This window comes from Salvelinus namaycush, chromosome 4 (genome assembly GCF_016432855.1).
Source record: "Salvelinus namaycush isolate Seneca chromosome 4, SaNama_1.0, whole genome shotgun sequence".
NCBI lineage: Eukaryota > Metazoa > Chordata > Actinopteri > Salmoniformes > Salmonidae > Salvelinus > Salvelinus namaycush.
The window spans coordinates 20,123,727-20,145,854 of NC_052310.1; the positions used below are offsets into that span (position 1 = coordinate 20,123,727).

The window sequence follows — 22,128 nt, forward strand, 5'->3', positions numbered from 1 at the left end:
TGATCAAAGGTGTTGTTGATGGATGATTATGACATTATCCCGAACAGTTGGCATGCAAATAAACGTTAGCTCCTCAGTCCTTCTCATTGGTTGTTAGTGGCTGATGGGCGGGTCTAAAGAGGAAAGTGAAAATACAAACTCACGTTTTGTCAGCATCCAGCGGTGGCACGCAGGAACATTGTGGACTAGGCTATGCAGGCGCGCTAAAGAGTTATTACAGTTCTGAGTCTGACAGTCAAAGCTTCGGGAAGGCACACACACCGAGGAATAAAACTGAAAACAGGGAGGAAAATCTCACCGGTATCTACTTTCTACACTTTGACTTTGGGACTATTCTGGAGTGTAGCTAAATGAAAAGAAGGCGACGCATCATAACCAAATAGACGGCACTATGGAGAGCAAGGGCAGCCGCTGTAAGATCGTGGTGGTCGGCGATACGCAATGTGGCAAAACGGCATTACTTCATGTATTCGCCAAAGACTCGTACCCAGAGGTACGTTATGGCGATTGTATTACGAAGTTTATACGATTGTAATAAATAAGTCAATATTTTTTACATTAAAAAAAAATCGTTTAGCGTTCGCACCATGCGCGCATCAGGCTTCTCCATAAACTATGTTTTAAAACATTTAATGATTCTAAAGTTTAGACTTTAGATCCTGTCTATAGCATAGTATCTATAGCCTAAATCTATGGCACATATTTTTCATTTAATGACATACATTTTGCATTATTCCTATACATTCTAGCTGGCCATGTGTGTCTAAGAATTGGCTCAGAATTAATATGGTGCCTGCCATATGCACATAGCCTACATGTGATATGTGATAGAGGAATAGGCCTACACCAGACTTTATCAGCCGAGATGAGTGGGAATGGAACATGGTATCATTTTGAATCATTGGGCAGATTTAGGTTTTCATTTTGCCATTTGAAATGTTCCTTTTCAGAATTATGTCCCGACTGTCTTCGAGAACTACACGGCGAGTTTCGAGATCGAGAAACAGAGGATTGAGCTGAACATGTGGGACACATCAGGTAAGGACTGTGGCTTCAAGCGGGACTAATTGAATAAATAAATGTTGACACTTGGACTCGAAGATGTCACAACTCGCACAAGTAATTTGGACAGTGAGCCAGGTCTCTTTTAGTCTGCTAGGCTCCGCTCAAGGTGCAGAAATTGGCAATGATGCGACAGTTTTGAGCATTCAGAAAAATCCAGAGTTTTTCAAATTAATTATATTTATTCGGATTATAATGCTGGATTTTCCCAACAAGTTACGCACAGCAATTTGTGTTTTTGTGCCCACAAAACTACGCACAGAAATTACATATTTTCAAGGGAGGCTACGTTTCTTGGACATTAATTCCTGCTTTTTGACAGTTGAGTACATATTGAATGTCAAGCCTTCAGGCCTCCTGCACAGTTGACCTGGTATTTTATTGCACCAATTTGTCTTTTTGAGGGATTGCCGCTTTCATGTCCAATCAGAGTTATCAGAAGCGCCTAGTTCCCAGTGGGAAGTTTCACTTGAATCCCAGCTAACAACAAACGTTCCCACAACTTTAGAGAAAGTTCGCTTAAGAGTCTCATTAGGTCATTAACTAACGTTTTCATAGGAATTTTTCCAAGGAACCATTCCCTTAATGTAAAATCGAATTTACCCAGAACGGTTTACCATGTTCTCAGAACTGAAATTATTAATGTTCCAGACACGTTTCATGCGGACGTTGCAAGAACATCAATGTGTCCAGTTTTCTGTAGGTTAGGAGAAAACATGACTAGAACATTAATATATTATTTTCTGAGAACATGGCAACCATGTTCTGTGTATGTTTGGTGGGACATTGATGGAATATTCTCCTAACCCTCCGAAAACTTGACAAATGAATTGTCTTGCAACACTCCCATAAAACGTGTCTAGAACATGAATATCTTATATTCTGAGAACATGGCAACCATGCTCTGTGTATGTTTGGCGGGACGTTGATGGAATATTCTACTAACCTACAGAAAACAGGACACATTGATGTTCTAGTCATGTTTCATGGGAATGTGGCCAAAACATTTGTGTCCCCCCCAAAAACACACATCACGTTAGTGATGCCAAGCCAATCAAGGCCCTCCATTCACAGCTCTTTGTCTGTTAGCAAGGTTTGGGATACTCATGCACACGGTGCTTTTAAGACACAGTGTTTTCAATTGACATATTTGACACACTTTGACATACATAATTACATTGTGCTTGTTCAATTAATCAGTCATTATTATTCAACATGACCTCACCTGGGATTTGGACTCACAACCTCTTGGTTCACGATATTCTGATCTGACACCTTATCTGTGTAAGGTATCAGTTATTAATCTGACTATTCTCTCATCATTGATTTTGTTGACTTATTTCAGCAATTTAATGGCTTTCTGTATAGTTGTCTAATGTTGGTGGGGCATCTTAAAACCTGTTCTAATGATAGTCCTGAATCACTATGATCAATAAAATATACTGAACAAAAATATAAACACAACATGCAGCAATTTCAAAGATTTTTTGAGTTACAGTTCATATAAGGAAATCAGTCAATTGAAAGAAATGCATTTGGCCCTAATCTATGGATTTCACATGAATGGGCAGGGGTGCAACCATGGGTAGGCATAGGCCCACCCACTTGGCAGCCAGGCCCACCCACTGGGGAGCCAGGCCCAGCGAATCAGAATTAGTTTTCCCAAACAAAAGGGCTTTATTACAGACAGAAATACTCATCAGCACAACCACCCCTCAGACGATCCTGCAGGTGAAGAAGTCGGATGTGGAGGTCCTGGGCTGGTGTGGTTACATGTGGTCTATGGTTGTGAGGCCGGTTGGAAGTAGTGCCAAATTCTCTAAAATGACGTTGGAGGCAGTTTATGGTAAAGAAATTAACATTAAATTATCAGGCAACAGCTCTGATGGACATTCTTGCAGTCAGCATGCCAATTGCACGCCCCCTCAAAACTTGAGACATCTGTGGCATTGTGTTGTGTGACAAAACAGCACATTTTAAAGTGGCCTTTTATTGTCCACAGCACAAGGTGCACCTGTGTAATGATCATGCTGTTTAATCAGCTTCTTGATGTGTCACACCTGTCAGGTGGATGGATTATCTTGGCAAAGGAGAAAAGCTCACTGACAGGGATGTAAACAAATTAGTGCACAACATTTGAGAGAAATACGCTTTTTGTGCATATGGAACATTTCAGGGATTTTTTTCCTTCTCCAGCTCATGAAACATGGGACCAACACTTTACGTGTTTCATTTATATTTTTGTTCAGTTAATTTTCTTGAGTGTACTTTTAACAGAGCTGAGATTTACTTCAAAGTGTATCCACCCTATTGCTTACACTTATCAAGTTGTTTCAGATCTACACAAGTGCCTAGGGAGGAGGGGTTAAGGTTTCTTCTGGACAGGGCCTAACTATACTGACCCAATAAGCACATACCCTAGAGATATCCCTTATTGGCACAGTGGTAAGGTTGTTTGTCATTGGTGCTTGTGGCCTGGGTTCGAGACCAGCTAGAGCAGTCACCCTACTCTCCCATTCTTAGCAATATGTGTTAATGCCATTATTTGGCAACAGTTACACACTTATCTGATTTAATTAAAATGAGTTTCTCATTAAAAGACAGGTAACAAAAACATTCTCTCTCCATGGATGGTCATCCAAGCTAACTAATCTAAGTCAGATCAATGTTAGCAAGCTTATCAAGCTAGCTAAAATCTTATTGGTTGAAGAATTGTTCTGACCAAAAAGCACATGAATGAAGCAAAGTCGTATTTCCAACATCACAACTAGGAAATAGAAAGTTCCCGACTAGCACGTGAACGTGGCACTAGGCCCTGTGACTGTCCCACCTTCTTCCTCTTATGTAACAACAATGCCTCTGAACATGTTTTCACACCCATTAGAGTGACGACAAGACGTTGACAATGAAGACAGACGGACAGACCAGCTGAAGCCTTAAGACCAAGAAACGTGTGCTTGTTTAGATACTGCTTGGTGGTAATGGGTGTTGTTAAGATGCGGTTCGAGAGCTCACTGAAATGGGTGTTGCTGAAATGTCTAACTGCATTTCAACAACCCCCATTTCAACCACCCAGGAGCTATTCGCCTGGCCTTTGGAACACTGTTGTGGATAGCAACTTGCGTTGATGGATGGTGTCAATAAGGAATTCTAGTCATCTCAGATGACTGTCTCAGTGTTTCCTCCTACCAGCGATCCTATACTGAAGCTATACTTGCCCCAAGCCTAAAAGAAAATTGCCTCAATTGGTTTGAATCACAACTTCAGAAGGTGGCTCTGGCAACTCCAGACATTTCTTATTTCCTAGGGAGCCGCCTATACGAAACAAATCAATGGGAAACAGATGAGAGGCAGACTTGGTGAAAGTAGATGTGGCTAAGTGGATTTCTCCCAGCTATACAGAAGGAAGGTACTATATGACCCACGTCTGACCCTACCTAGCCTCCTATTAGTTGTATAAATAGATTGTTCGGAAGAGGCAGGTTCTAATCTGGGTATATCTCTTTGGACAGGTGTATTTGCTCCCACTCACACATAAGTCCCCTGGCACCGGACCTTTTGTTGCTAACTGGCTAAATGAGGGTTAGTGACTTGGCGCATGTAGACGGGGCAGTGTTTGTGTGCATGCGTGTGCGTGGAGTGTGCGTGGAGCATTGTTTCTGCTATTTTCTGCCCGGAAGTGCTTTGCCTCTTTGTGTGTGTATTGTTAGGTATCATAACAATAGGATTTGAAAGATAAACAGGATTTGTGAAATAATGTTTGTGTGTGTGACCCTGTGAGGTATAGACATGCTACCTGCAATACCCAGGAGTGTTTATTTCTATCCCTTCACTCATGGCTGAATTTGTAATGCAATATATTATTTGTCTTGTATGTATGTGTGTGTGTGTGTGTGTGTGTGTGAGACAGCCAGCCATGTAAATGTGTATGTAAATGGATAGATGTGCTAGCCTGGCACAGTAATGTGTTAGCTTTGCATGGCAGCAGGTGAGTAGATGAACCAAACCAGTGACTGTTAACAATGACTGAGGTCGAGGAGAATGAATTAACTACAGGAGGATAGCTCACCCTGTCCTGCTCTCGCTCTCTCTCATTGTCTCTTTCACCCCCCCCCCCCGTCCTCCCTCTCACAGCTCAGAGGCAGCTTCTAGGTGTGGCTGATAGGGCGGGGACTAGTGGAGTAAGGGAATAGAGTAGAGGAGGAAGAGGAGGAGTGTAGACAAAGAAGAGGAGGGGGAGAAACTGATGGCAGATGAGGTGGTGTGGTGGCGTGAAGACCGAGGAGAGGAGGAGAAATCGAGGAGAGGACAAGTGGAGGAGAATTTAGAGTGGAGGAGGAGCAGAGAAGTAGAGAGGAGAAGAGTGGAGAGGAGGAGGGCGACTAAGTGAAGACAGATGAGAGGAGGGGAGGAGAAGTCAAGCAGAGAGACTAAGGGGTGGGACATGAAGGAGACAGACACAAGGAGGGGAGGCTAGAGTGGCCAGCCATTCCACTGGAGCCCGAGCTAGTCGCCTGCTTGCTGACAGAAACAGAGTGGCAGTAATTAACCATACACTTATCCCCACGCTCGCTCAGTGACCAAACACTTGCCCCCTGTCTCTCCCTCTCTCCCACCCACCCTCTTCTTTATCACCTTCTCCCTCTCTCCCCTTCGCGGTCACTCCTCTTTTGATTGCACTCATGCGCTCTCACCCTTCGTCCTACTCTTTTTCCCACCGCCTGATTGGTCCCTCGCTCTCTTTCTCTCAATTGAAAAAAAAAATCTCCCCCTCCCTCCTCTCGCTCAGTCAAAACAAGGTCAGGACTCCCACTCTGTCGCGCTAACGCCTCTTATGATCATTGCGCTTGATTAGCCTAGCATCTCCGCTAACCCCTCTCCCCTTTTGATCCTCTATGCTCACAGCGGTGTAGATAGCAGAGATAGCTGATCCACACTCTCTCTATCACGCCACATCAGCCATATAAGGCTCAACATAATCTGTTTATGCAGTGTGACAAAAGGAGCAACACATAAAAAAAAAACACAGGCGGATGAACTAACGAATGAGTGGGGGGATTTGGATGGGATTGAGATAGAGTGTGTGTGTGTGTTGTTGTTTTTGGAGGGAGGCTCAGGGATTTTATCCTAATTCTGTTACACTCCAGTGTTTGGTTATATTTCAAAAGTAGCAGATAGAATTCAAATCATCAGTTTGTTTCTCATCAGATGTCCCAAAATAACAGTATACAACACCAGAATAAGTAAATAAATTGACGTATCAGAAGAGGTACAGGATGTACTAGCACAATGCTAGGCTCACGTCTCTTTTTTCTAAGTGTTGGCTCTAGCTTTTCGCTGTTCTCAGTCTAGGCCAGGGTATTCAAATCCGACCGTCAAGGTCTTGTAGTTGATGTATTGGTTAATGCCATTCGTTATTCAGAGAGTACACTAACCGGGCTGTCCCAGGTCTGAATCCGTCCCTTGTAGAGGGAAATATTCAACAGAATAAAAGTAGTAGCAGCGCTGTGGAGCTTCAGGCCTTTATAAGTCTGCTCCGGGCCAAACCTAATGCATCAAACAACTTGCCTGCTTCAAAGTCAACCGTGTGAAAGGTAAGAGTCCATAGAAACCTGCTCAACCTGCAGTGTCATATACACACAAAACAGCGTAACACCAAGAAGGAACTCGACAGGGAGGTGCGCCTGAAGTCTGTCCCTCAGGCAACTTCCTGCTCAGGAAGACTTTGGCACAGGTTTGATCTCAGCTCTCAGCTCAGTGAAACTTATCTAGAGCCCTGATTTTATTCTCTCCATCCTTACACAACCACACAGTATATAGTATAGATCACCCCCTCTCCACGCTCCCTGTTGCATTTCTCTCAGACTGAAATGGAGTCCCACTCTGGTATTGGCACAGCAGGCTCTCATTAATTAATGAGGAGATTTTATGACCTCTGTCAGATGTTGGCTCCTTGAAAGCCAGCCCAGATGAGATGAGAGACAGAGAGAGAGAGTGAGAGAGGGCGAAAGAGAGGGACACCTATCTTGGGTTCATGCTCAAGTCTAAAAGGGAGCGAGAGTAGTTTGAGTTAAAAGCAACAAATGAAACTCAAAAGCGCTATGTAGTCGGTGTGATTCTGGTTGGCTTGATCTACTCCTGGTCATGGTGCCCATTAAAAGCACAGGGAACATTGAAAATCAATGGCCTAGATGCTTCTCCACCTCACCCCCATGGGAAACGCATCCATCCCCGCCAAACTCACTTGCTTTCACTGACAGACCTCAGACTGTTCAGTAACCCATTCCTAGAACACACGCACACGCACACGCACACACACACACACACACACACACACACACACACACACACACACACACCAAAGAGGGTCATGCAAGGATCCATTCATCTACCCCCGAAGCCAATTATATCCCTCATTTATAATTCAAGACATTTGCTATGACCGCACCAGTCTTTCCTCACAATAGCCAACCATTATTGAGTGGGGAGCGACCCCATGTCTTCCATGATGTTGTCCAACTGGAAGTGAAGTGTTCCTGTTTCAAAGTTCCTCTTTCCTGTGTTCAGTGTGAATTACCTCTATACTCTATGACTGTAGGACTAGGGATGTAGTGGAGGGTATTTATTTAAAGCTCTACATAGCGAGGTGAATCATTGAGAACACATTTTATTTTACAAGCAGTGCTTTCACAAGCGCTGTGTACTCTCTTTCAGTGTTGCAAATAGCGTTGATGCACCGACTACGCTAAAGCAGCACTTATGCAGAGTGCCACCGTATCTCGATCGCCTTTCAGTGTTCACCTTTATATCTACTGACACTTCCCAGAGTAGGGCCTTGTGACATGACGTCTTACCAGCTGTAAATTGTATCAGCTGGATATTACTTTTTCGCCCCCAATTCAATAAAACGACGGAAACAGCAATGACGGGTAAAAACTTTTGTATTGCTCAAGTGCAAAATCATAATTGTGATTACCCAGAAAATAGAGAGAAAAATACATAATGTCATGTTGCTCAACGATGTGTCCTCATTGAGATCGATCCACACCCCTGACTGACTGTCAGAGCGCAGTGGTGCCTGTACTTGCGGTGCCTGCTCTCTTTTTGCTGGCCTTTGGTGATCTTCACTTTGACCTGATTGGTGTTCACAGCAGCGACAGCATCAGGAGCTCCAGTGTTTCCCTTATGGGTGTTCTTCAGGCGGGGTCGACTGTCCATGTCCATCTCCTGAAGGATCTCTGGCCTGGTGAAGCATTGGAAGCATCTGTGATTTCTCCTGGCTCATCTGAATGTAAACCGGTATGGTTATTTGGATGATGATGCTCATATTTATGGAGTGGTGATTTTAGCATGTAAATCTTGGTGGGGCCAAAAAATAAATGTTTCAGGTGTATGCCAGCAAAACCACTACACAACACTAAACAATACATTAATTGCACTATAACGGTGACAAACGGTGCCCACAAACTGTTAGAACCTACATAAAGCTGTCCCAACGGCAAAGTCCCAACAACTTACTGTACCACTCCTACTCCTGGCTATCATCGGAGCCTTGTCTGGTAGAGAAACAGCTCATTCAGCCTAATTTACTGCCTTTTAAAAAAACATAGCTGATATGGCTGACTTGCTTAAACAAATGTGGTTTCTACTGACAATTGAGATGTACAAACTATGGCATAAGGGGACGACGAGCGGATAAGAGGCAATCCGTAATTCTGATTAAGACATCAATGAGCAAGCTAGGACAGACATAGTCGATATAACTATTTGTTCATCACTTTTGAAATGTACAGCGACAGAATTCAGAACATGGGCCGTTCTTACAGTATTCTCCCTGTACACCAAGTTAGACCCGCAGGATAAATAAAGGGGGCATATAAGCAGACAATAAAAGCTCTTACAATATTCGATGATGACATTTCTCTAAAACAGGCTATAGGCTACATGTGCAACACCAAGATCACAGTAGGCTATATTATGAGGGGAAAAGGGACCAAATTATTAGGGTGAGGCACATGAGCTACTAACAGCTTACTACACAACATAAACTTAGTATTACTTTCTTAGCTACAGTATACATATCTCCCTGGCATATTACAGAATTTATGCAGCACCATACAAGACATTTTTGGACTCACCTTGTTGTGCTGTGCTCACTTGAACAGGAAGGTGGTGCGGCGGTACTTCGTGGGCAAATTTTGTCATCAAATTTTTGTCATCAAAGCCTGGCATTCTCAGGATTTATGGTGCTATCAAGACAACTGGGAACTCTGAAAAAAACAAGGTTGAATCATGATGTCAGTGATCTTGAGTTCCGAGTTCCCGACTTGCAATTCCGAGTTGGATGACCCGTTCAAAACTTATTTTCCCAGTCAGAGCTCATTTTTGTCAGAGTTCCCAGTTGTTTTGAAATCACTGAAGTCTGAGATTTCCAGGTTCTGAGTTTCCAGTTGTTTTGAGTGCAGGAGCAGTCATGCTGGATTGACAGCATGGCCAATGTTGAATGTTGATCCTTTTAAGCTTGGAAAAGAGACCCTTAAACCCAGACTTGGACCACACATCCACTCCACTGGATAGCAGGCTAGTGATTGCTTTGCAATGCTTGCAGTTAGCCACCGATTCCTTCCAAACCACTCATTGTTGAATTTGCAATTTCCAACTTGTTGTGTAATGTTTATGTCCAATAATGTTTTATCTGTTTATAATTTATCTTCATATGACAAGGATTGAAAGGGATTTGCCAGTAGATTGTCAACTTGATTTATGATGATGACTGCTAGCTAAGAGTTTGAAAGTATGATGTTGACATGATCAGTCCAATCAAAGTTACGGTAGATATAACGTGATTTCGACGTCATTTTATCAGTGGCCAATGACTTTAAGCCTTCTTGGATGGTCACTTCTAATGTAACTCTATGGCAGCACCCAAGGGGCTCGGATTTTCAAGCTCTCCCCGTAGATTTTGCGGTGACATAGTGTTCCCATGAGTGACAGAACACTGAGCCAATCACGGGGCAACTAGAGAACATTACCAACCCCTACGCACCGTATTTTCCGCTGGCCACCCCACCACCACAGAAAGCACTGAGCTAGGCTGAAACACCTACATTTTGGAGCTGTGTCACTCAAGAAAGCAAAAAAAGAGACCAAGTTTGTATGCAGCTTTATTGACTCAATACATTTTTTTGCTAAACGGGTGTGGCTCTGCACCACCTGCCCTGAATGATGGGTCACCATTGCATCTACGATGCTCACATCTATGCTCACATTAGATATGTGGTATTAAAACCAGTTAAGGGACAGTTTGCAAAATGTATCCATAAAAATAAATGAATGAATAAATTATGACTGAATAAATACAATGAAGAGCAGGTTACAGAATTGCTGATTGTCCACTGTCAACATTCCAGAACTGGTGATGTTATAATCAGATTCTTCTGTAACATACTGGGTCCATATAATACTATGTTTCATGATAGGCCCACTATCAACATTCTGGTAGTTGTGATGTCATAATCAATTATTCTATTACATCATGTTGGGTCCATATCTTGTGTATGTTTGACAGTGAACAGTGAACCCAATTCACTTTTACAAAGCATAGTTAGCTAGCTAACTAGTAGTTTGACTTGTAATTTGTACTGCCTACCTTTGAAAGACGATTTCATTTATTTCATCAAAATGGAACAGCTCTCCCAGAAGATGTTATTTTTGGCTGTTATTTTCTGTCTCATATCCCCTGTTACTGCAAATGTGTTGGCGTCTTCGGAGTACAAGACTTTGATACAGGTGAAGGACCACCCTGTTCTGAACAACCCTGACGCTACAAAAGAGACCAATTTCAAGACATTGCTGGAACAACTTGAGAGTTTACGGGTGAAAGACGATTCTTCTCCAGGTAATGTGGGCCAGTTGACGAAAGGATATTCCTCAAAAAATGCCAAAGACCCAACAGACCTTGTAGAGCCTCTGCCCCTGATTTATGTTCCAGAGCACAAGCCTTTGATGCCAGTGAAGGACCACCCTGTTCAGGACATCCCCAATGTTGCAAAACTGACCAAAATGGTGCAAGTGGACCAGATGCTGGACCAACTTCAGAGGATGGAAGATGATACTTTCCCAGGTAAAGCTAAAGTCCCCCAGAAGATTGTGGAGAAACTTATTCCTTATCTACTGGCTTACAAGCAAACAGCATTACATGGTGACGATGACGTCTTCAAAGAAAATGTTCAGGCTCCAGCTCCAAAAGCTCAGAAGAGCACCCTGAAGATCAAACCCAGAGTCAACATATTGACCGACCCTTCTTACTCCGAACCACTTGTGAAGGTGAACCTGATTTTGGGGCTCTTTTTCTATGGCTTCATCGTAATAGTGGTTCTCTATGATGCTGTGAGAATCGCCAAGGAGGCTAGAAGGAGATCTGATGCTATGGCCGCTGCCAGGCTGAAGAAAAGACAACCAGCCACCGGTGAACCACAGACACTGGGGTCCAGACTTCGGGAGAGCATATCTTCACGCTTTGGTTTGAAACAGGCATCATCCACACCACAGTGTGCCCACATTTCTGACGATTCGGCAAAAGAGTTGCACAAGTCAAAGGAGTCAATCTCCACCAAGGACAAATCTGAATCGGAAAAGAGACCCGGAAAGAGTGCCGTCAGCCTGAGAGAGTGTGAGCCGCCTCTGCCTAGCATCCCAGAGAACTTTCTTGTGCCTGACTCTGAGCCTGCCATCCAGGTGACATTGAACCCATTCGACACCAAGCTAGCCGAAGTTGTATCTGACAATGCTGAGGCATCCAACTACGAGGCAACCGAGAAGCCCTGCTACACACATTCTGGGCTCACTGAGGTTTGTGTCGATTAAGACTGAGGACTACTTCTTAAACCAAGTGACATTGAATAAAAGCAGCAGATATTGAATCACCAAATGAGAACACATGGAGACTGCCACCTTTGAAGACTTATTTTTCTGTTTGTAATTGAATTTAATAACTTTAGAATAGTAATAAAAATATATTGCATTTAAAATGTATGTTTAATGTCATTTTTGGGTATTTTGATTTGTTGTTGTACTGTTGTGTTGTAAATGAATAAGAAACATTATTTAATTAATCAAATAGATTTTTCTGAGACAAAAATTGTTTAACAAATGATTCTTCTGTACTTTTGTATACTTTTTTTGCCAGTAGTTCTGAAAGTAGCACACACAAGCCAAAAGTGTCCCTGAAAATCTTGTGCTATGTCAGATATGTGCAGATACAGTGCCTTCAGAATGTATTCATACCACTTCACTCAATTCACATTTTGTTGTGTTACAGCCTGAATTCAAAATTGATTAAATATATATTTTTTCTCACCCATCTACACAAAATACCCGATAATGACAATGTGAAAACAGGTTTAGACATTTTAGCACATTTATTGAAAAATAAAATACAGAAATATCTAATTGACAAAGTATTCACACCCCTAAGTCAACACATGTTGGGCAGGCAGGCGGCTCAGATGGCGCTGGGCAGGCAGGCAGCTCAGACGGCGCTGGGCAGACGAGTAGTGCAGGCGGCGTTGGGCAGACGGCCGACTCTGACCTGCTGAGGCGCACAGTAGGCCTGGTGCGTGGTGCCGGAACTGGTGGTACCGGGCTGGGGACACGCCTCTCAGGGCTAGTGCGGGGAGAAGGAACAGGGCATACTGGACCCTGGAGACGCACATTAGGCCTAGTGCGTGGTGCCGGAACTGGTGGTACCGGGCTGGGGACACGCACCTCAAGGCTAGTGCGGGGAGAAGGAACAGGGCATACTGGACCCTGGAGACGCACATTAGGCCTAGTGCGTGGTGCCGGAACTGGTGGTACCGGGCTGGGGACACGCACCTCAAGGCTAGTGCGGGGAGCAGCAACAGGACGCACAGGACTCTGGAGACGCACAGGAGGCTTGGTACGTGGTGCCGGAACTGGTGGTACCGGGCTGGAGACACGCACCATAGGGCGAGTGTGTGGAGGAGGAACAGGGCTCTGGAGACACACTGGAAGCCTGGTGCGTGGTGTTGGCACTGGTGGTACTGGGCTGGGGCGGGGAGGTGGTGCCGGATATACCGGACCATGCAGGCGTACTGGCTCCCTTGAGCACTGAGCCTGCCCAACCTTACCTGGTTGTATGCTCCCCGTCGCCCGACCAATGCGGGGAGGTGGAATAACCCGCACTGGGCTGTGTAGGCGAACCGGGGACACCATGCGTAAGGCTGGTGCCATGTATGCCGGCCCGAGGAGACGCACTGGAGACCAGACGCGTTGAGCCGGCTTCATGGCACCTGGCTCAATACTCAATCTAGCCCTGCCAGTGCGGGGAGGTGGAATAACCCGCACCGGGCTATGCACACGTACAGGAGACACCATGCGCTGTACCGCATAACACGGTGTCTGCCCGTACTCTCGCACTCCACGGTAGGCATAGGGAGTTGGCGCAGGTCTCCTATCTGACTTCGCCACACTCCCTTTTAGCCCCCCCCAAGAAATTTTTGGGTGTTACTCACGGGCTTCCAGCCTTGCTTCCGTGCTGCCTCCTCATATCGCCTCCTCTCGGCTTTAGCTGCCTCCAGCTCTTCACGAGGGAGGCGATATTCTCCCGGTTGTGCCCAAGGTCCCTTACCATTCAGTATCTCCTCCCAAGTCCAAGAATCCTGTGTATATAGCTCCTGCTGCTGCTTGACACGCTGCTTGGTCCTTTTTTGGTGGGTAATTCTGTCACGATCGTTATGAGACGAATGAGTGGACCAAGGCGCAGCGTGGAAAAAATACATCTTATTTTAATGAAGAAAAAATAAACACTTATTAAATGAACAAAAACAAACGATCGTGAAGCTAAAACGAACTAAGTGCACACATGCAACATAGAACATAGACAATTACCCACAAACACCTAAAGCCTATGGCTGCCTTAAATATGGCTCCCAATCAGAGACAACAATAAACAGCTGTCTCTGATTGAGAACCAAACCAGGCAACCATAGACTTTCCTAAACACCTACACTGAACACAACCCCATACATCTTCAAAAAAAAACTAAACAATACACACACCCTAAACTAGACAAAACACACAAACATCCCCCATGTCACACCCTGACCTAACTAAACTAATAAAGAAAATCAATATAACAAAGGCCAGGGTGTGACACATGTTATAATCCCCTTTGGCAGCAATTACAGCTGTGAGTCTTTCTGGGTAAGCCTCTCAGAGTTTTGTACACCTCGATTGTACGATATTTGCCCATTATTATAAAAATAATTATTCAAGCTCTGTCAAATTGATTGTTGATCATTGCTAGACAACCATTGTGAAGTCTTGCCATATATATATTTTTATTTTTTGTTTTATTTTACCCATGTCATAGTGGTTTATAAGTCAGTATTTGTGAATTGGGTTGTGTTTTTCTGTGGATTCATGTTTATTGTATTGCTATTGAACTTTGACCATTGACATCTGAGAGACCCTCAGATTAAGATAGAGTTGGGTGCATCCTAGTAAACTATAGGCAGGATATATGGCCGATATCTAAGTCTATTGTACTATTGATGTATTTCATTGATATTGAGCTCATTGTATACATTTCACATATCAATATTTCCTCAAGGTGATTCATTTTTTTGGTAAGTATTTTTATTTACAAAATACAAGCCGGCATTCTTTTTCTAAATTATTCAGTTGTGTGGTTTTCATTTCTCCCTACTGCTCCAGAAGCGTACCTAACTGGTCCAATAGAGTTGAAGCTTAAACATACAGTAGCCCATAGTGTTTAGCAATTGTTACATAAGCAACTCCAGTATAGATTTGGCCTTGTGTTGTAGGTTATTGTCCTGCTGAAAGGTGAATTAATCTCACAGTGTCTAACGGAACCAGGTTTTCCTCTAGGATTTTGCCTGTGCTTAGCTCCATTCCCTTTCTTTTTTATCCTGAAAAACTCCCCAGTCCTTAACTATTACAAACATACCCATAACATGATGCAGCCACCACTATGCTTGAAAATATGGAGCGTGGTACTCAGTAATGTGCTGTATTGGATTTGCCCCAAATATAATGCTTGTATTTGTCACGTTCTGACCTTTATTTCCTTTGTTTTTGTCTTTAGTTAGTTGGTCAGGGCGTGAGTTGGGTTGGGCAGTCTATGTTCTGTGTTTCTTTGTTTAGGTTTGTCATTTGGCCTGATATGGTTCTCAATCAGAGGCAGGTGTTTTTCATTGTCTCTGATTGGGAACCATATTTAGGTAGCCTGTTTTCACTGTTGGTTTGTGGGTGTTTGTTTCCTGTGTCAGTGTTCGTGCCACACGGGACTGTTTTCGGTTAGGTTACTTTGTTATTTTGTATTTGTGTCTTGTTCAGTTGATTATATTAAAACATGGACACTTACTACGCTGCGTCTTGGTCCGATCCCTGCTACACCTCCTCTTCAGACGAAGAGGAGGAAATCTGCCGTTACAGTATTAAGGACAAAAAGTTAATTGCTTTGCCACATTTTTTGCAGTATTACTTTAGTGCCTTGTTGCAAACATGATGCATGTTTTGAAATATTTTTTCTTCTGTAATGTTTTCCTTCTTTTCACTCTGTCAATTAGGTTAGTATTGTGGAGTAACTACAATGTTGTTGATCCATCCTCCATCACAGCCATTCAACTCTGTAACTGTTTTAAAGTCACCATTGGCCTCATGGTGAAATCCCTGAGTGGTTTACTTCTTCTCCAGCAGTGGTGTAAAGTAGTTAAGTAAAAATACTTTAAAGTACTACTTAAGTAGTTTTTGTGGGTATCTGTACTTTACTTTACTACTCATATTGTTGACAACTTTTACTTTACTACATTCCTAAAGAAAAGAATGTACTTTTTATTCCATACATTTTCCCTGACACCCAAAAGTACTTCTTACATTTTGTCAGGAAAATGGTCCAATTCACGCACTTATCAAGAGAACATCCCTGATCATCCCTACTGCCTCTGATCTAGTGGACTCACTAAACACAAATGCTTTGATTGTAAATTAATGTCAGAGTGTTGTAGTGTGCTCCTGGCTCTCCGTAAATAAATAAAATATATATATATATTGTGCTGTCTGGTTTGCATAATATAAGGAATTTGAAATGATTCATACTTTTACTTTTACTTTTGATACTTAAGTACATTTGAGCAATTCCATTTACTTTTGATACTTAAGTATATTTAAAACCAAATACTTTTAGACTTTTGCTCAAGTAGTATTTTACTGGGTGACTCAGTTTGACTTGAGTCATTTTCTATTAAGGTATCTTTACTTTTACTCAAGTATGACTTTTCAGTACTTTTTCCACCACTGCTCTCCAGCAACTGAGTTAGGAAGGATGCCTGTATTTTGTAGTGACGATGTATTGATACACCATCTAAAGTGTCAATAATAACTTCACCGTGCTCAAAGAGAAATTCAATGTCTGCTTTTTCTATTTTTACCCATCTACCAATAGGTGCCCTTCTTTGCGAGGCATTGGAAAACCTCCCTGGTCTTTGTGGTTGAATCTGTGTTTGAAATTCAATGCTCGACTGAGGGACCTTACACTTATCTCTATGTGTGGGGTCCAGAGATGAGGTAGTAATTAAAAATCATGTTAAACATTATTATTTCAAACAGAGTCCAATGATCTTATTATATGGCTTGTTAAGCAAACTTTACTCCTGAACTTATTTAGGCTTGCCATAACAAAGGCATGGAATACTTATTGGCTGAAGACATTTCATTTTAAATTAATTTGTAAAAAAACTGAATTCCACTTTTGACATTATGAGGTATTGTGTATAGGCCAGTGACACAAAATCTCAATTTAATCTATTTTAAATTCAGGCTGTAACACAACAAAATGTGGCAAAAGTCAAGGGGTGTGAATACTTTCTGAAGGCACTGTATGTGCACCAAGTAATATCTCTCTCTCTCCTGTGTCCTCTGAGCTGTTAGCCCTGCAACCTCATTGGATAATGTTGGGCAGGCTATTGCTAGCTGTCACTCAAATGTGAGGGGCTGAAGCTCATTGGCTAGAATTCTAATTGCTAGGGAGCTGGCCCACATGGAGGTAAATGTGGAGGTAAATGTAGGGGAAATGGCGTGGCACAGTTTCAAGAAAACAGTCGCTTTCAAACTAGGGATTTCGTGGCTAATTGAGGTAAAACAGTAATTCTTCTCTCAGATTATGCATGTATGAACTAGACATTGATGCATCCAGCTAGAGCGAGGAGGTTTAAAAAATACTTTCTTCGTGACCAAACTATCAGAGCTTGTTTTTAAACATTTGGTTTCCAAGGGGGGCGGTGCGGGCCATGAGGAAGGCCCAAAAGTGTCTCACTCCCTTGGTCAGAAAGCTCAAAATTAGCTGCGTCATCGCAAGCACCAGCGTAGTTATCACGATCTGGTAGTATACGAGGAGCTGTAGGTCACAGGGGCATTTGCCAAAGTTGTCGGAGAAAGCCGTTAAGGGACAAGGACTGCACGTCAAACAAATTGCCAAATGTCTCCAAAGAGATGAATTAATTATCTGAATGAATGAATAAAATGAAGAGCAGGTTACAGAGTTGTTGATTGTCCACTGTCAACATTCTGGAACTCGTGATGTCATAATCGACTCTTCTATTACATCATGTTGGGTCCATATCTTATGTATCTTTGACAGTGAACAGTAAACCCAAATCCCTTTTACAAAGCACAGCTGACCAGTTAGTAGTTTGACTTGTAATTTGTACTGCCTACTTTTGAAAGACGATTTCTTTCATCAAAATGGCACAGCTCGCCCAGAAAGGTGGGCTGTGCAACATGAAGATGTTATTTTTGGCTGTTATTTTCTGTCTCCTATCGCCTGCTGCTACAAATGTGTTGGCTTCTTCGTCTTCGGACCAGAAGACTTTGATGCCAGTGAAGGACCACTCTGTTCGGAACAACCCTGACGCTACAAAAGAGACACATTTTAAGACATTGCTGGAACAACTTGAGAGTTTACGGGTGAAAGACGATTCTTCTCCAGGTAATGTGGGCCAGTTGACAAAAGGATATTCCTCAAAAAATGCCAAGGACCCCTCGGAACTTGTGGAGCCCCTGATTTCTGTTCCAGAGCACAAGCCTTTGATGCCAGTGAAGGACCACCCTGCTCAGGACATCCCCAATGTTGCAAAACTGACCAAAATGGTGCAAGTGGACCAGATGCTGGACCAACTTCAGAGGATGAAAGATGATACTTTCCCAGGTAAAGCTAAAGTCCCCCAGAAGATTGTGGAGAAACTTATTCCTTATCTACTGGCTTACAAGCAAACAGCATTACATGGTGACGATGACGTCTTCAAAGAAAATGTTCAGGCTCCAGCTCCAAAAGCTCAGAAGAGCACCCTGAAGATCAAACCCAGAGTCAACATATTGACCGACCCTTCTTACTCCGAGCCACTTGTGAAGGTGAACCTGATTTTGGGGCTCTTTTTCTATGGCTTCATCGTAATAGTGGTTCTCTATGATGCTGTGAGAATCTCCAAGGAGGCTAGAAGGAGATCTGATGCTATGGCCGCTGCCAGGCTGAAGAAAAGACAACCAGCCACCGATGAACCACAGACACTGGGGTCCAGACTTCGGGAGAGCATATCTTCACGCTTTGGTTTGAAACAGGCATCATCCACACCACAGTGTGCCCACATTTCTGACGATTCGGCAAAAGAGTTGCACAAGTCAAAGGAGTCAATCTCCACCAAGGACAAATCTGAATCGGAAAAGAGACCCGGAAAGAGTGCCGTCAGCCTGCGAGAGTGTGAGCCGCCTCTGCCTAGCATCCCAGAGAACTTTCTTGTGCCTGACTCTGAGCCTGCCATCCAGGTGGCATTGAACCCATTCGACACCAAGCTAGCCGAAGTTGTATCCGACAATGCTGAGGCATCCAACTACGAGGCAACCGAGAAGCCCTGCTACACACATTCTGGGCTCACTGAGGTTTGTGTCGATTAAGACTGAGGACTACTTCTTAAACCAAGTGACATTGAATAAAAGCAGCAGATATTTAATCACCAAATGAGAACACATGGAGACTGCCACCTTTGAAGACTTATTTTTCTGTTTGTAATTGAATTTAATAACTTTAGAATAGTAATAAAAATATATTGCATTTAAAACGTATGTTTAATGTCATTTTTGGGTATTTTGATTTGTTGTTGTACTGTTGTGTTGTAAATGAATAAGAAACATTATTTAATTGATCAAATAGATTTTTCTGAGAAAAAAATTGTTTAACAAATGATTCTTCTGTACTTTTGTATACTTTTTTTGCCAGTAGTTCTGAAAGTAGCACTCACAAGCCAAAAGTGTCCCTGAAAATCTTGTGCTACGTCAGATATGTGCAGATACAGTGCCTTCAGAATGTATTCATACCACTTCACTCAATTCACATTTTGTTGTGTTACAGCCTGAATTCAAAATTGATTAAATATATTTTTTTTCTCACCCATCTACACAAAATACCCTATAATGACAATGTGAAAACAGGTTTTTAGACATTTTAGCACATTTATTGAAAAATAAAATACAGAAATATCTAATTGACAAAGTATTCACACCCCTAAGTCAACACATGTTATAATCCCCTTTGGCAGCAATTACAGCTGTGAGTCTTTCTGGGTAAGCCTCTCAGAGTTTTGTACACCTCGATTGTACGATATTTGCCCATTATTATAAAAATAATTATTCAAGCTCTGTCAAATTGATTGTTGATCATTGCTAGACAACCATTGTGAAGTCTTGCCATATATTTATTTATTTTTTGTTTTATTTTACCCATGTCATAGTGGTTTATAAGTCAGTATTTGTGAATTGGGTTGTGTTTTTCTGTGGATTCATGTTTATTGTATTGCTATTGAACTTTGACCATTGAAATCTGAGAGACCCTCAGATTAAGATAGAGTTGGGTGCATCCTAGTAAACTATAGACAGGATATATGGCCGATATCTAAGTCTATTGTACTATTGATGTATTTCATTGATATTGAGCTCATTGTATAAATTTCACAATATTTCCTCAAGGTGATTCAATTTTTTTGTAAGTATTTTTATTTACAAAATACAAGCCGGCATTCTTTTTCTAATATATTCAGTTGTGTGGTTTTCATTTCTCCCTACTGCTCCAGTAGCGAACCTAACTGGTCCAATAGAGTTTAAGCTTAAACATACAGTAGCCCATAGTGTTTAGCAATTGTTACATAAGCAACTCCAGTATAGATTTGGCCTTGTGTTGTAGGTTATTGTCCTGCTGAAAGGTGAATTAATCTCCCAGTGTCTAACGTAACCAGGTTTTCCTCTAGGATTTTGCCTGTGCTTAGCTCCATTCCCTTTCTTTTTTATCCTGAAAAACTCCCCAGTCCTTAACAATTACAAGCATACCCATAACATGATGCAGCCACCACTATGCTTGAAAATATGGAGCGTGGTACTCAGTAATGTGCTGTATTGGATTTGCCCCAAATATAACGCTTGTATTGAGGACAAAAAGTTAATTGCTTTGCCACATTTTTTGCAGTATTACTTTAGTGCCTTGTTGCAAACATGATGCATGTTTTGGAATATTTTTTATTCTGTACAGTCTTCCTTCTTTTCACTCTGTCAATTAGGTTAGTATTGTGGAGTAACTACAATGTTGTTGATCCATCCTCCATCACAGCCATTCAACTCTGTAGTATTACTTTAGTGCCTTGTTGCAAACATGATGCATGTTTTGGAATATTTTTTATTCTGTACGGTCTTCCTTCTTTTCACTCTGTCAATTAGGTTAGTATTGTGGAGTAACAACAATGTTGTTGATCCATCCTCCATCACAGCCATTCAACTCTGTAGTATTACTTTAGTGCCTTGTTGCAAACATGATGCATGTTTTGGATTTTTAAAAATTCTGTACGGTCTTCCTTCTTTTCACTCTGTCAATTAGGTTAGTATTGTGGAGTAACTACAATGTTGTTGATCCATCCTCCATCACAGCCATTCAACTCTGTAACTGTTTTAAAGTCACCATTGGCCTCATGGTGAAATCCCTGAGTGGTTTACTTCTTCTCCAGCAGTGGTGTAAAGTAGTTAAGTAAAAATTCTTTAAAGTACTACTTAAGTAGTTTTTGTGGGTATCTGTACTTTACTTTACTACTCATATTGTTGACAACTTTTACTTTACTACATTCCTAAAGAAAAGAATGTACTTTGATATACCCATCTACCAATGCAAGGCATTGGAAAACCTCCCTGGTCTTTGTGGTTGAATCTGTGTTTGAAATTCAATGCTCGACTGAGGGACCTTACACTTATCTCTATGTGTGGGGTCCAGAGATGAGGTAGTAATTAAAAATCATGTTAAACATTATTATTTCAAACAGAGTCCAATGATCTTATTATATGGCTTGTTAAGCAAACTTTACTCCTGAACTTATTTAGGCTTGCCATAACAAAGGCATGGAATACTTATTGGCTGAAGACATTTAATTTTAAATTAATTTGTAAAAAAACTGAATTCCACTTTTGACATTATGAGGTATTGTGTATAGGCCAGTGGCACAAAATCTCAATTTAATCTATTTTAAATTCAGGCTGTAACACAACAAAATGTGGCAAAAGTCAAGGGGTGTGAATACTTTCTGAAGGCACTGTATGTGCACCAAGTAATATCTCTCTCTCCTGTGTCCTCTGAGCTGTTAGCCCTGCAACCTCATTGGATAATGTTGGACAGGCCTCTTGCTAGCTGTCACTCAAATGTGAGGGGCTGAAGCTCATTGGCTAGAATTCTAATTGCTAGGGAGCTGGCCCACATGGAGGTAAATGTGGAGGTAAATGTAGGGAAAATGGCGTGGCACAGTTTCAAGAAAACAGTCGCTTTCAAACTAGGGATTTCGTGGCTAATTGAGGTAAAACAGTAATTCTTCTCTCAGATTATGCATGTATGAACTAGACATTGATGCATCCAGCTAGAGCGAGGAGGTTTAAAAAATACTTTCTTCGTGACCAAACTATCAGAGCTTGTTTTTAAACATTTGGTTTCCAAGGGGGGCGGTG

General features: G+C 42.1%; 1 protein-coding gene across 1 annotated transcript in view; it reads left to right on the forward strand.

The window, feature by feature from the left end:
• The first annotated feature begins 203 nt into the window (after positions 1 to 203).
• LOC120045516 (rho-related GTP-binding protein RhoN-like) overlaps positions 204 to 22,128 on the forward strand; it is a 50,516-nt gene continuing 28,591 nt past the window's right edge. Inside the window, exons 1-2 of the mRNA XM_038990419.1 lie at positions 204 to 493; positions 951 to 1,038. Coding sequence (XP_038846347.1) covers positions 392 to 493; positions 951 to 1,038 — 190 coding nt within the window. The 5' untranslated portion in view covers positions 204 to 391. The remainder of the gene's footprint in view (positions 494 to 950; positions 1,039 to 22,128) is intronic.